Source organism: Barbus barbus, assembly GCF_936440315.1.
Source record: "Barbus barbus genome assembly, chromosome: 6".
Classification (NCBI taxonomy): Eukaryota; Metazoa; Chordata; class Actinopteri; order Cypriniformes; family Cyprinidae; genus Barbus; species Barbus barbus.
The window spans coordinates 38212806-38227798 of NC_136734.1; the positions used below are offsets into that span (position 1 = coordinate 38212806).

At 38.1% G+C, this 14993-nt stretch overlaps 3 protein-coding genes across 8 annotated transcripts in view; 2 read left to right on the forward strand and 1 right to left on the reverse strand.

Annotated features, from left to right (window-relative positions):
• LOC306871281 (RING finger protein 215-like) overlaps positions 1–5715 on the forward strand; it is a 6985-nt gene extending 1270 nt beyond the window's left edge. The window contains exons 2-11 of one of the 2 annotated variants that reach the window (XR_013784319.1): positions 1240–1389; positions 1463–1534; positions 1633–1718; positions 1811–1865; positions 1954–2058; positions 2345–2461; positions 2545–2608; positions 3109–3258; positions 3361–3463; positions 3600–5250. Coding sequence is in view for 1 of the 2 variants with exons in the window: in XM_079419090.1 (XP_079275216.1) it covers positions 1240–1389; positions 1463–1534; positions 1633–1718; positions 1811–1865; positions 1954–2058; positions 2345–2461; positions 3109–3258; positions 3361–3463; positions 3600–3613 (852 nt within the window). In the remaining variant the exon portion in view is untranslated. Of the gene's footprint in view, positions 1–1239; positions 1390–1462; positions 1535–1632; positions 1719–1810; positions 1866–1953; positions 2059–2344; positions 2462–2544; positions 2609–3108; positions 3259–3360; positions 3464–3599 lie in introns of both variants that reach the window. The other variant, XM_079419090.1, reaches the window with a different exon arrangement.
• Positions 5223–12714, reverse strand: LOC306871280 (activating signal cointegrator 1 complex subunit 2-like). 4 transcript variants are annotated; one of them, XM_079419086.1, is made up of 19 exons: positions 12583–12714; positions 11870–11961; positions 11603–11761; positions 11271–11444; positions 10657–10786; positions 10445–10512; positions 10243–10356; positions 10019–10131; positions 9832–9903; positions 9646–9750; positions 9480–9548; positions 9322–9396; positions 8647–8866; positions 8373–8569; positions 7520–7639; positions 7017–7253; positions 6635–6713; positions 6320–6414; positions 5223–6207 (listed from the first exon to the last, which is right to left on the reverse strand). In XM_079419086.1, the coding sequence occupies exons 2-19, from the start codon at positions 11954–11956 to the stop codon at positions 6036–6038; spliced, it is 2286 nt and encodes a 761-aa protein (XP_079275212.1). In that variant the 5' UTR covers positions 11957–11961; positions 12583–12714; the 3' UTR covers positions 5223–6035. The 4 variants fall into 4 exon arrangements, with proteins under 4 accessions (XP_079275212.1, XP_079275214.1, XP_079275213.1 ...); XM_079419088.1 differs by having other exon boundaries at positions 8656–8866; positions 12583–12674; XM_079419087.1 differs by having other exon boundaries at positions 11870–11978; positions 12583–12663.
• A 934-nt stretch (positions 12715–13648) lies between these two features.
• The window catches only part of LOC306871810 (palmitoyltransferase ZDHHC8B-like), a 55879-nt gene continuing 54534 nt past the window's right edge, over positions 13649–14993 (forward strand). The window contains exon 1 of one of the 2 annotated variants that reach the window (XM_079419982.1): positions 13649–13933. In XM_079419982.1, coding sequence (XP_079276108.1) covers positions 13830–13933 — 104 coding nt within the window. In that variant the 5' untranslated portion in view covers positions 13649–13829. The remainder of the gene's footprint in view (positions 13934–14993) is intronic. The other variant, XM_079419981.1, reaches the window with a different exon arrangement.

Consider the following 14993-nt stretch of genomic DNA (forward strand, 5'->3'; position numbering starts at 1 on the left):
GCTAAAAGAAAAGAGGAAGTCAATTAGAGCTCTAGCAAAAACAAAGGGCATGGAGAAATCAAGAGTTTGGAAACCACCAGCAACAACGACCTGATCGGCTGAGAAAACAACAGGAGCTGATGACAGACAAATCATAAAAGCTGTGAAAATGAATCCTAAAAGATTTGTCTGTAAAATCACCAACAACTTCCAGAAAGCTGGGGTGATGCTCTGACAATCTACTGTCCTCAGGAGACTTTGACACAGAATTACAGATGCTACACAGCAAGATGCAAACCTCTGACCAGCACCAAACATAGAAAGGCAAGATTAGAGTTTGCAAAAAAGCACAAAGGTGAGGCAGAAGAGTTTTGTAACTGTGTTTATGGACCGATGAGACAAAGATGAACCTTTATCTAAGTGAAGCAAAAATGTGGAGAAAAAAAGGGAACTGCAATGATCCCAAACAGCCTCATCTGTAAAGCATAGTGGAGGTGGTGTCATGGCATGGGCATGCATGGCTGTCTCTGGAACAGGCTCTCTCAACTTTACTGATGACTTAATGTATGATGACAGTAGCAGAATGAATTTGGAAGGGAACAAAACCATCTTGCCTACCAATATTCAAGAAGATGCCACCAGATTCATTGGGAAGTGCTTCATATTGCATCAGGACAATGACCCAAAACACCCTGCCAGTTCAGTCAAGGAATTTAGACCAAGAGTCCAAGAGTCTGGTGATGTCTATGGGTCACAGACTCACTGCTGGGATTGTGTGCAAGGGATCTGCAACTAAATAATAGCTTTTAATCTTTTATATCTGCCTTATGTTCAACTGTCCCAATACTTATGCTCACATCAATCAGTGGGATGAACTCTGAAAGTGCTGTTCTTTTTATTTGGTAAAACATGTATGTGTTGAAACGACTAATAATAAAATGTGACATCCTGTAGTTTTGTCTCATATTCATCTTTTAATTATATTTGCAAATGTCTTGACTCCACAGCCAACAGAGCAATTTTGTCTTTACTGTTTATACTTATGGAGCCTGAGGGCACTGTAAGTAAAACATATATAAAATTGTATAAATATTTTGATTTGTAAAATCAAATTGAGAGAAAATTAAATGTAACAAAAGACCATTCTAGTGATCATTTTTGATTAAACATTGATTTTTAAAAAATAATCTTATGGAAAGTTGTGGGACATATCATGTCCAGTGTCTCAAGCATCAGTGTCATTCGTTATTGTCTCTGCAGATTAAAGACGACGCTATTAAAACCAGCAGTGAAAGCAGTGATGGAAAGGATCCAAACCCCTGGATTGGAGTGGTACCTGTCCAGATGGAGGAAGGCACAGTTTCCAGTAACCGCAACCAGGAGTCGTTTGCTGCCTCTGTGGTCAATAAGGTATTCAACATATTGACTTAAACACAAGATGACTAGGTAGTGTTGATCAAACTGACAGATCTTTCCTCCATAGATGAAGCGTGCTCTTGTTTTGGGTGCATCTGCTCTGATCATCCTGGCTTTAAACCAGAATACTGTTCGAGAGGTGAGAGCTTTGCTGTTCTGATCCATAACCTTTAGTTGATTTCATAATGGTTATTCAATAAGTATAAGAATTAAGAAAAAACTGTTCTTCCTCTGTAGATGGATCTCTCTCAGGTCCTCTCAAAGCCAATCATTATCATTCAGACATCAGAAAATGTCACTAAGCTCATTGGAGCACTCCTCAGGTAATCCTCAGTCATTAAATTACCGATTTTCCTCTGAATAAACAATATTCTCAATTTAGGAATGTATCTTATTTGCACTTTTATTCAATCAGGGGCCTTCATGCAACAGCAAAAATCACTTACAAGTCTTTTCTACAGGACAGTCTGGTAAGATTTTACTCCTGCGTAGCCTAGTTTCATGCCTGTCGTGGTTCATTAGTGTAGGAGTGTGATATTTCTAAATGTTGTGTCAAAGGGGGCCACCTTGACCCTGTGGTCCAGCTGTGGCCGTTCGAGAGGAGGGTTGTACGGGGAATGGCAAGGGGTCATCTGCACCGGGGAGACCAACTCTCAGGTCCAGGTATGAGTGTTATGAAGACATCTCTTGTTATCCAGGGTTACAGCTCAAAATATGTCAGCACTGTCATGTAATCATCTTCTGTTTCTAAAAGGGATAGTTGACCCAAAAAAGAAAAATGTTATCATTTACAGGTTTGGAATGACATGAGGGTGAGTAAATGATAACACAATTTTCATTTCTGGGTAACTATCCCTTTAATGCTCCATGTAATTTGTCTAGAAATTAATCATCAATCAGCAAAGAGAATTTCTCTTCTTTTTAATTTCCTTTTTGTCCATGTGTCCAGAAATATCTCCAGCAGCTCTGGAACACTGTCGTTCTGGTGGCCCTGGTCCTCTCCACAGGGGTCATAGTTCATGCACGCTGGCAGTACCAGGACAACCAGTTTAATGATGATTTAGAGGTGAACACTGCTTTTGTGACAGATTGGGTGTGAAGTTAGAAACATTTTCAAAAGTTCATGACACTAATGTTACTAACTGTGAGGAAAGAAGCAAGTGGAGACTGGAAGGAAATGAGACTGAAGTCATAAACACACTACCGTTCAAGAGTCAGTAAGATTTTTTTAGAAGTTTTATTCTGTAAGAATGCACTAAATTGATCAAAAGTGACATTTATAATGTCACAAAAAAAAAATTCTGTTCATTAAAGAATCCTGAAAAAATTGAACCATTGATTCCACAATAATATTACAGCAGCACAACTGTTTTCACACTAATAATAATAATAATAATAATAATAAGTGTTTCTTAGGCACCAATTCAGCATATTGGCATGATTTCTGAAGGATCATGTGGCACTGAAAACTGGAGTAATGATGCTAAAAATGTAGCTTTGCCATCACATAAATAAATGTTAAAACAGTTATTTTAAATTGTAATAATATTTTAGACTATTACTGTTTTTACTGCATTTTTTATCAAATAAATGCAGTCATGGTGAGCATAAGAGACATGCTCTTAATGACCCCAAACTTGTTGAGTGGTAGTCTATACACTGTACTTAGTTTGTAATATAAATAAAATTAGAAATAAACTCTTTGTCTTACAGTCAGACCTAAAGCAAGACATTTTAAAGAGATTATCAGCACTGAAGACGAGGATATACCGGCAACCCAAAGTGAGATGTGACCCAACACAAACTCAACCGGTGGAGATGGACAGTTGTGCAGTTTGTCTGGAGCAATACAACAACAACCAGGTGACAGATCCTCTGCACGTTCTTATTCTTTTGCTCGGTAGAGTTATTATTCTTTCATAAAGCGATGCAGTTTAATCACTGCTCTTTTTGCGTGTGTTTTAGTGTCTGAGGGTGTTACCGTGCCTCCATGAATTCCACAGAGATTGTGTGGATCCCTGGCTACTCCTTCAGCAGACCTGTCCTCTCTGCAAACGTAGCGTGCTTGGTGAGAAAGACAGAAATATTTGTTTTACCATTTTTGCTTACTCATCTACATTTATTTTGTTTTGCTCTGTGCAGTGTCAATCAATAGTTGGCCAGCATCACTGTAAGTTTTCCTGCTCTTGTTCTGTTTCTCCCAGGTAATTTTTATTGAGCTGGACCAGGAAGGATTTTGAATTGAATTGGATTGATTCTTCTGATTCAGACTTTTCATGGCAACTAAACCCCTCCACTGTACTTTAAGGTCAGAATATCTCCATTTGACCTCTCCAAAGACTATAAACCTTGAGTTCTTTCAAGAGACCCCAAGATTCAGGACTAGTTCCTGATCTACATTCAAACCACTTGAGAAGTTTCTTGAAGGTAGGTCCTTATACATGGGATCAGTTCTTTTACGCACATTACTACATTTCTTGAACCGGCTCAGCAATTCACAGATACACGGATTGTGAAGTCATATGCACAGCAAAAAACAAAAGTAATATTTCAAATCTCTTTAAATTAAGGAAGAATCATACACCCTCAAGTACAATATCACTCAACCTTTTCCTCTTGATATGAGACCAGGGCTGGTGCCTAACCTGGCCCTTTTCCATCCTATTTCACCCAAAAAAGATGCCGTTCTTAACTAGAGTTGGTTTTGACCTTGAAGTTGTGATCTTGACATCTTTTGAGAACATATAAAATGTTTCTGTACCTTTAAGAAGAAACATTATCATTGTTTGTTTGTGAAAAGGTTGTGTGGTACAGAGCCCCACATGACATAGTAGTACCATTGGAAGTTACGCCATTGTTTGGTTTTGTCAGCTAAGCCTCCAGCTCCAGTACTAGCACTAATTTGGTGGAAAACGAGGCATGTTAATCAAGTCTGTTACTTTAAACTATTAGAGCGACTTTTACTGTTACTGTTGTTACTATTAAAGAGCATTTACAGGGACCGTAAGTACATTTACATGCATTTTAGAAGTTTCTCTTCAGTTTAGTTTTGAAATGTCATGTAAATGCTTCATTCTAGTCAGGTTTTTGAGTAGTTTGATTAATGAACCTATGCTACCGTTCAAAAGTTTGGGGTTGGTTTAATAAGAAATGAATACTTTTATTCAGCAAAGATGCAGTATATTGATCAAAAACTTAATATAAACATAATTGAATCCTCAAAAATGTATCATATTATACATCATTTTATGTAGCACAGCTGTTTTGAAAGTTGATTTCTGAAGAACCATGCAACATCGAAGACTGGAGTAACGGCTACTAAAAATGCAGCGCTGCCATCACATGAAAAAAATCTATTTTAAAATAGAAAACATTTCTTTTAAAATAATTTTTGTAATACTGTTTTGCAATATTTCTTCCAAAAACAATCATAAAATGATCAAGCAATTGTAGCTCCGTTACAAAAGATGTGGTCCTAATCCTTTTTAATTTTCAATTACACATTGTGTCATGAATACTGGAACGGAAGACTGTAGCTCGTCTATGCAAAAACCTGCTGTAGCTTCATTATAACTGTGCTGTGCATGTAAATGTACTTAATGATAGAATATAGGAATATGGAATCTCAAGACAGCCAATCAGAGCATCTCATTAAATTTAAATCTTGATCTGTGCTTATGCCAGATTTCCCCTCATGTCTCACGCTTTAGTCATGATACATGAGCTTGGATCTTGACTCCACGCTATCTCAGGAGGGCATCTGCCAGACATGTAGACAACCATTACGTCAAATCACATTTAAACACTCACACAAAGAGGAACAATATAGAAACACATTCTTAAGAACAGTATTTATTCGTCTCTTATCTTACAAAGGCTTGTTTTATTTCAAAAGCATTCTTAAATATGCTTTCTATTACTAAATGCTTTGAATTTATCCTAGTAAGTAGAAATATGTTACTCTACATGGCAAGAGAACATTGCCTGTTCAAAGTCTGAATGACGAATGCTCACAGCACAAAATGACTCGTGTGTTGAATTCAGACTCTACAACCTCAAATGGGGAGGTTTCTTAGAAGACTGCTCTGAGGTCAAGTCTTAATCGCTTTTTAAACCTTTAAAGAACTGGAACAAGATCTGCATTGTTGCTTCGATAGTGTAACATACCACATCTTTTGTTAAGTTCATTCTCAAATTTATTTTAGATGCTACATTCTCAAACCTGATGTTCCTTTATTTATTTATTTATTGAACTTTCTTTAACAGTGCAATAACTGTTTGTACCTCAACTCTGTTCAATAAACTCATGTGTTACAGGGCAAACGACATGACTCCTTTGCCTTACTCCTTTGTTTTCTTGTTATACATTATTCTGACTATCACTGGCAAAAAGAACATAAAAAAAAAAAAGATGATTATCTTGATCCCTTATAAACAGACATCCTACTTCAAACTCCAACTCAGCCTGTCGATTCATACTTCAGAAAATAAACTCACTGAGAACTCATTTTCAATTTGAAAGGATGACAGGTCTATGTAATAGACCAGAGTGTCATCTCGATTCGTGTCGATCTTCTTTAAATGAGGAGCTGCATTTAGCTGCAAGAACTCTGCACTGTGCTGTTATCCATGTAAAAGTCTTAGGAAGGGATCATGCCCTTGTTCCTTTTCCTGTCAGCCATCGTTCTGCGATTGTGATTGGCTCCTCTGCTCTTATTCGCTTCTTTTCTGCGACGGTCCAAAACGGTCTCCTGCATCTGGCCCCGTCCCTTTGGCCCACCTACCACTTGACTTGCTGGTGGTGGTCTGTAGCTATCAGAACAGACAAGTAAAATCAATTAATGACTGACTGATCCATGTTTTAGATTAGTTAGATAATAACCAGTGCACATGTGCTGTGTAGCTATATTCCAGTCATGGTTACCCTTTCCTGCTTTGCATAGCAGCTCTCCTGGCCTCAGCTCTCTCTCTGAGGACCGCTGGGTCCTGGACGAAGTGATCCTTCTTCACAGCATCATTCTGATCAAAACAGCACAAGAAAAGACCATGGTAAATAAACAGAAATATGCATAATGTGAGAAACTAAAACTGTAACTTATTTCAAATCAGTCGAATTTCTATTAACAGGGAAAAGAGAAAAAAGTCAGATACTGAAATGTGATCTATAACAACAACAACAAAAAAGTCTAGCATAAGGGACGAAAATGTATTTAAAATAAAGAAAGTGATTTAGTCAAACCTTGTCCTCTTCCTCCACATCTTCGTCATCCTCCTGAGCCCGTTTGCCTGTTCTGAGAACTTGTGGGGTAGTAAACGGCCTAAAGGAAAAACATTTAAATGTTAACTTGCAGTAATAATCATAATTATCATGTCTATAAAAATACAAATATTTATGACTGTATTCTTCATCTTCAAACATTAAAATATCAAGGTTTTATTTTGAAGGAAAGCCGATAATCCATATTGCGATTTTGGTTTAATTTGGATTGTACCGTGTAGTCCTAATATAAATCCACTATTTGCAATGCATTTGTCATCTCAAAAATGGTCTTTGAAAACCCATTTTGATCAGCCACATTAGAGGGAGATGCAAGTTTGTGTACATCAGTCACAGCTCATACCTGCGGTTCAATAGTTCATCCTCTTCATCCGGATCATTGGCTCCTATTTGGTTGACATCATATGTGTCATCATATTCGTCATCATAATCATAAATGCCGAAAGCATTATCACGGTCTCCGGAGGGGTCATTTTCTATGGGAATCTCATCCACCACTATCTGGTAGGCTTGATATCTCTCTCTCTGCTCTTCTATGTGCTGCTTGTCATCGAGCGTGGCACGCACACTCTCCCCCTGTCTGAAAAATGCAGAGATATTCATTTGTAGTTGACACAAACCATCTTTCACAGCTTGAGCTGAATATTTCATAAGCCCACTTTCATGCGGTTCTGATGTCAGTTTACGCTGTACTTGTCAAAGACTATTTTCTCTTGACCAAGTGGACGCATTAAAATAATCAGACTAAATTTAGAGTAAAGTACTGCAGGGCAGGACAGGGTAACTTTAAGTGGGAAAAGCTGATACTGAATTCTAACTTGAGAAAGTTCTTGAGAAAGTTCTCACCTCCGGCCTTTCCAAATGCGGCTCATGTCCAGTCGGTCACGGTTGAACACGTCAAACTCGTCATCGTCAAACACATTTGATCTGGTGCTCAAAACTGAGGGAACCTCCTTCTTTGCCGACCTACAGGGAAACATCACAGGGCCAGTAAGCAACAATGAAGTGGGGCCTGTACCATGATGGTGGCTGAACAAACTCAGGGTTACAGGATTAGCTTTGAGTTGGCAAAACCAAACCAGTCCAATCCGGCTTTGTTAATGGTACCATGAAGCTGATCATCAACTTCCTCTGTCAACTCAGGCTTGATCCTGAGTTAATGGAGTATGTGCACATGAAAGTGTGACATCCAATCACATGCCTTGAAACTGTGATTCACTTCTCGCGGGAGGATCAGTGCGATTCACAACCAAAGATTAAGATTGAACAATACGAAGAATTTAAACACATTTACATGAGATGAAACGATTTATCCATGAAAGAGGGAAGCTAAAAAGAAAACATCTTGCCATATAAGTGCAAGTAAAAGTTGTGAAGTTAGTTTATAGAGTTGATAATATTTATAGGTATAAAACACTTCAAAATCTAAGCTCGTATGTAGTCGTGTTTAAAGCTATTGATTTTAAAACTGTTTGATCTCTCTAAACCAGAACATAACCTGCCCCGGAGCAGGTTGGCTGTGCAGTGTAAGTTACTATGGTGATAAACACCACTAAAAGCCAAGCCACTTTCATGGTACCTAAAACCCAGGATTGGTGCAAACTAAACTGACACTTACCTGGCTAGACTGCTAAACCGGCTTCATGGTACAGGCCCCTGAATTGAACCATAAATCCTAGACATTTCAGTTGGACTTTACCTGGCCATTGCCCTGTCCAGTTTGTCAAGAGAAGGAGACAGTTTATCTTCCAGGATGTTGTTAATGACAAGTTCAGAATTGTAGCCATACTCCTCCAAACATGCCAATATAAATCCCTCTCCCAAGTCCGGAAGCAGGTCTCGTATATGGGACAGCAGAGACTCTAGTTCTCCAGCACTGACTGTGCACACTGCCCCCTACAGAACCCGAAAAAATACCTTTATTTTACCAGGTAACATACTGTTGTAGATATTTTAGCAGTTAATGAACTTACATTGTCTACCTTACGGAGAACATCAGTCATAGCTTCCGCTCCTCTCAACTCCTCTCTGCCTCCCAACACTCCTTCCTTCTGGGAAGCTGCTGAATCTCTGCCAGTTTTGCTCTTGGCTCCTGCATTGTGATTGGCTGATGAGGGGAAGCTTCTCTTTTTCCCCGCACACTCCCAAGCAGACTCTACACCCTCCAACAGGTAAGATGTCCTGGTGTCGTCTCTGAGTGGACAGATCAAGGAGAATAGCAGAAAATCATAGAAAGGAGCTTAAAAATTTTAGAAAACAGGCATTATTCTGATTCTCTGTGACAAAGCGAGATTGAGATTTTGAAGTATAAGTGCTTTATGGTACTCTACTTGCACTACAGCATAGATTGACAGCATAAACATTGTTAATGCTGCAATATCCCCACTGGCATGGCAACTTTAATGAAATGAATGCTGTGCATATATGGTATGGGATATTGGTATTACAGGAAATGAGCATCAGTATTGGTATCAGTGCACCACTAATTATGAAGCATGTAGGAAAACAATTAGAAATTAGGACAGGTTATTTCTGGAATCATTGAGGTCATCTTCTCTAGCAGAAGCCTGAAAGATGGCAGACTGCTTCCCCTTTTATTCTGTTGCAAATCAGCATACAGGGTTCCATTGGACTACAGTAAAGGATACAAATGAGGGAAGGCCTGCTGAAGGAGACTGATGTCATCTACTATAGGGAACTGTTCATCATAATCTGCCAGGAATCTGAGAGATAAAGAGAGAAACATTGGCTGGGATAGAGTACATACATAACCATGACCTTGCTGAGAAATTTCGGCATTATTTACCTTTTCTCTTGAAGGAAAGCTGTGAAGTTCTGTAGAAGATCATCTACACAGGATGCCATGTTTTCAGTGCTGTGAAAATGAATGAAACATACGATTAAGAATATCTGCTATTCATTCTAATCTTTGTTTATCTAATGTGGTTTTAAAGCATGTCTTTTTTCCTCACCCCTCCAGTATGGGCTGTAAACACGTGTGTTGGAGCAGCAGGTGAACAATCTCTACCATTTTCTTTCTTGAATGGGATATTCGTCTCCACATGTCCTCCTGTAAACTGAGACAGATTGTATCTAGTTTAACCTTTCTGTATAAATATGTTTGTATGTTTGTAAGAGAACATGTCAGCCATTTGAACCTTTTATTGAAATTTCTCTTCTTCACTGCTTTCTCTAGGTCTGGAACTGACATCTCATAGAACGACGATAGTCTACATCGAGAGATGCTTCATTCATTATTTTTGTATGAGCAATAACAGGTATGAAATTCTGCCCTTGAGGACACTGTGTGAATTATAGTTTGGATGGTGTGGATGTTTTTGTCACCTGTTAAGAAAGTTGTGTTGTTTGAAGGTAGAACAAGCCTCAGGGAAGATGTCCAGGAAAGAGTGGATAGTAGTGCAAGTGTCACACATGTACAACACTAAGTCTGCAAGCTCCTACGAGACATTATGCATATATAAACAAGGATTTTATATCCTTCTTTTAGGACACTGTGAATTAAAGCTGGTCAGTATGTGTAAAAAATTTAAGAGTTTCATTTTGGTTACCTCCTCTGGCATGGTCATGGAAGTTTGGCTTTTGTTTGCATTCAGTTTGAGGGGTTGACCAGTTCCTATGTCCTCTGACTGAATACCACACTTCTGTAATATCGTATCAAACACCTACAATGTACACACAGAGATTTTAGGAAGTTCAGCTGAATTTGAGGAATCAAAGCATATAGAAATGTCTCATGAGCACATGAACTACCAGGCTGATTGAAGGTATAGTCTCATTTAGGTCTCCATAATAACTGGGCTGTTGAGTAAAAATGTTCTCTGGAAAAAGAGTAAAGTATGACATTTTAGTTTTAAATATGGAAACCATTGTGAGTGGTTAAAAACACATCAGGTGGGTTCTTAAGATATGTATTTTTTTTTTTATTATATACATATACTATGATACAATATAATGTTGTGTACCGATCATTTTATGTAGCAGCTGGGAATTTCCTTTCCCAAACAGCACACACAGATCCAGAATTTTGGGAATGTCAAATAGGAAGTTGTTGTAAATAATCTCTGCAAACACTGCAGGAGTTATGAAGTTCTCCTGAGGAAAAAAAAAAACAGTTTTGAAAACCCATTTAATAACATATACCACCAGCCTACATTTACACTATTGATCAAAAGTTTGGGGTCAGTAATATTGTTCTGTTTGGAAATAATTATTGCTTTTATTCAGCATTAAATTGAACAAAAGTAACAGTAAAGACTTAAATAAAGGCTGTTTTTTAACCTTTTATTCGTCAAAAAAATCCCCAAAATATTAACCAGCACAACTGTTTTCAAGACTGCAAACAGTAAATGTTACTTGAGCACTAAATCAGCATATTTCTGAAATATATTAAGTCTGGGTGAGTATAGAAGACTTAAAAACATTAAAACATCTTACTGACCCCAAACTTTTGAATAGAAGTGTATCTACTGTAGGACTTATAGACTGTCCCAAACCACGCTGTACAATGATTATAAATCTTAAACAAATAATTCACAATATAATTTATGTAAAAAAGTTATTTCAGGAGTTTGTTTACCTTAGACTCTTTGTGCGTAGCCATCCTGAGGAAGACCATGAACACAGAGCGATGAATGTTCCTCTGCATGTCGGCCACAGCTGGACTAGACGAGAGACCAGATGTGTCCAAACCACGCGGAGCGTGTCTCAAATAAGAGTCCAAACATATCTGTAATGACTCATCAAATACCACCTTAAACAGAGAAAGAATAAAAAAAAATATGACATCTGCCTGGCCACATACTGTATTATATAATGTAAGGGTCCAAAAAGCCATACTGTATAATTTTTTTTATAACTTCACTTTACTCAAATCTCCATGAACAACTTTTATATTTTAGAGAGTCAAACCTGACACCAGAACTTGTCATGAGGTAAAGCCAGCAGCCACTCCAGATCCTCTGAGATGAACTGAGCATTCTCCAGAAACTCCTCCACCAGCGCCGCTGTGCCATCCTCAGGTGGGGGTTTATAGCTTAAGAAACATCTCTCTTCTTTACGGTCAGGGTGCTGATGGGAGGTGGCATCATCATTCACACAGCTCATAGAAGTACTGGACTATAGTGATGGACGGTTCAGGTCAACTCTAGATAATTATGCAGGAGAATCTTCACTCACCAGAGCTGGTAGGGTGCGTTCTTTGCCTTGTGGTCCAAAGGACTCAGTCACATGCAGTTCATCTAAAGGCACTTTTGCACAAGCCATTTCACCTGCACAGGTAAAAGACCTGCCGTGAGGAATATGGCCAAATGGAAATACCTTAGGATAATGACTTTATTTGACTGCTCTGCGGGTAAATCTGAATGAAATGACGGTTTAAGAGATTATTAGTTCTGGTTTGTTTACTAGTAGGTCTAGGTGTGTTGAGCTGCGACTATTTTGATTGACAGCTCGACTGTCTGTAGGGCCTCACTGACAAACTAACGTGTCAAGAGATCCACAAGCAGGTTGACAACACCAAGAACATATTTTGTCACGGTAGAGATGAGTTATTTCTACACAACAGTTAAGTTTAATTTGAGTTTTCTCTATTTGATTTTAGGCTCGTTACACAGTCTACAGTATTAGCGACCTGGCTAATGCTCCCCGTTTCAATGAGCTTAGCATAACACGATAAACAACAACAGCGGGTTTCATTATCAGCTAATGATTTTAGCAAAAAGCAGGCATCAATAAAAACAACACTATTTTGTTGTTACCGACAATGAGGTAAGTTAGAAACTAAGGAAATAAGTTAGCTTTCTTGCGTTTAAATGACAAACGGCATTGTTCGTCTTAACAACACAGAATAAAAATAGCGTTTATTAAAAATCAAATGATAAAAATGTCACCTTTTCACTGAATGATTCAACAGATGTTCTCCAGCTCAAGGAATCACATCATTCTGCAGGAACATCCGGTGTTCACGCGCTGACGGTGTGTCAAAATAAAAGTCTTTTTAAAATAAACAAATTACACAAGGAGAAGATATATAAGCGTGACGTTACCAAGAAAATCACGTGTTTATACGGGTGTCCCTGTTTTTATATATACATTGCACTTACACCTACTGTATTTAAGGCTGAATAACTGATAAATGAAATTAAGTTGAATCTTTGCATGTCACTAATTTTACCAATTTATACACAATATAAGAGTCTTTTTTTCTGTCTCCAAATTTTCCAATTTAGTTATTTCTTAATAGCACGAAAGAACACTGTACATTTATAATGCAAAAAAGCAGTATAACTAATGAGACATAAATTCCAGTTTTCATTATTTAAAGCTAATGTTGTGGTTTGTGAAATTACTGCATAATAGTTACAAGAAGTGCTTTAGTTACATTCACTTATTTATTTTCATTAGTTAATGTAACGCTGGTTTGTCCAGTTTTTGCCTGATTAACGATTAAATAAATGCGTAATATGAAGTAACATCAATAATAGGATACAAATAATTAAAGATGAGAAATGCATCAAGACAATCTGCGTTTATCGTTGTTAATTATTTTATTTATTGTATGCATGTTCTCATATTTTACATAATGTAGTCTGTTTAATATTTTTCTATACGATATGCTGACTGCCTGATATAAAACATAAAAAAAATCAAGACAATCTTGTTGTGGTAAACGGGATAATTCTCCAGATCTGCCACCAGAGGACACAAGATACCAGCATCACGCCACAAACCCACAAAACACATGGAAAGTTTAGTTTTGCATTGGGCACCGCTCACCAAACTTGATATTTGATTAATATGATTTTGATCAAGGTCTCCAGATGTTTCATATGCATCATTCATGAGGTGTGCATGCGTGTGATTTCTCCATCATTTCTCTGCTGCGCTTAAAGCTGGAGACAGATGGAGAGCGCGCGCGTGTCGCCTCCTCTAGGCTCCACCTTTCAAGCATCGCATGACCTCAGCAGCAGCGGCTGAACTGAGCTGGGTGGGATTTTCAGTCTCGTATTCCCGATCACGGTTTAACGGTGCATGTGACGAGCGAACAAGCGTTTAGCCGGCTGGCGCTGAAACAGGTTCGTGTTTGCGTGCATCTAACGATAGGGATCAAATAAACGAGGAATGTGGGATTTACAGAATGCCCAACAGCGTTGGAAAAAGATTTAAACCCACCAAATACATCCCGGTGTCCACTGCCGCCACTCTTCTGGTGGGATCCACTACTTTATTCTTCGTTTTCACGTAAGTTTGCGTTCACGCGCTATTTGGTGAAACGCTGGGAGAGATTGCAGCTGGTCACTGGACTAAGTTTCATGACAGCCGCAAGGCCATGAGCTATTTCTCTGATTTCTTCATTTAAACGTTTAGTCAGTTGATGTGCATTAAGTGTGCATTTTGAGGGTCTTTAAATGCTGAATGATATTGGTATTGAGATTGTATCTGTGAAATGAGTTCAGCTGGTTTTCTATAACACACTCCTTGATAGAGTAAGTTAGAGACTGAGCTGATCTGAAGCAAATACTAGTTCTCTTCATTCATTGCACTGGTTTTTAAATGTAATGTGCTTTTGAGGTTTTGGTATTCACGTGGTTTATGTAACAGAAAGATATGCATATGATTTTGTAGACATTGCTTAAATGTACAGAGTGCATTGATCTTTGCTTCAAATCTTTCTCCTATGCAAGGCTAAAGTCTTTGTAAAGTGTATTGATGGCCGGGCAGTTGCTTTAAGGCCGAAGCATTCATCAAGCATTGAGTGTGATAGAGCAGCTTGTGACAGGCTTTGATTTACTCTAGAAGTTGTTTGAAGATCAACATTAGGCTCAGTGTTTTGGATCACTTTAACAATGCTCTTTCAGATAACAGTTCAGAGTCTTTATTTCGTCATCTTGCAGGCATAAACCTGCTTGCTCTTGGTGTGTTTTGTAGAAAGAGCATCTTGCAGATGTGCTTTTTTATATATATATATACAATCATGGATTAGGTCAGTACATCAGAATTTCTTCTAAGCCTTTTTTGTACCATTTTAACACCTTTGTGTACCTGCTAGTTCATTTTGAATAGTTATGCAGTATGACAAGTCATTAAAATTTTTTTGTTTTAAATAAAAATGCTGTATAAAGTGCTGCAGCTGTGAGATTTCTCTAAAAGTGTTTTTCACTTTGAGTAAATCAAAGCCAGCAATAAATACAAATTGACGATATCTGAATGGTTTTTCTCTACAATGTAAATAACATATAGGGGGGGAGCATGAGCCCAGAGCAGATATTCTGGACTAATAGACTGTTTTGGAAATAGGGGT

Excerpts from the sequence above, each read along its gene's own strand:
- LOC306871280 (XM_079419086.1), bottom strand. The coding sequence starts at position 11,956 with ATGGCTTGTGCAAAAGTGCCTTTAGATGAACTGCATGTGACTGAGTCC. Across the intron at positions 10,513-10,656 it reads GCTGCTACATAAAATGATCG|AGAACATTTTTACTCAACAG; the intron begins GTACACAACATT and ends CTCTTTTTCCAG. Across the intron at positions 7,640-8,372 it reads CTGGACAGGGCAATGGCCAG|GTCGGCAAAGAAGGAGGTTC; the intron begins GTAAAGTCCAAC and ends GTTTCCCTGTAG.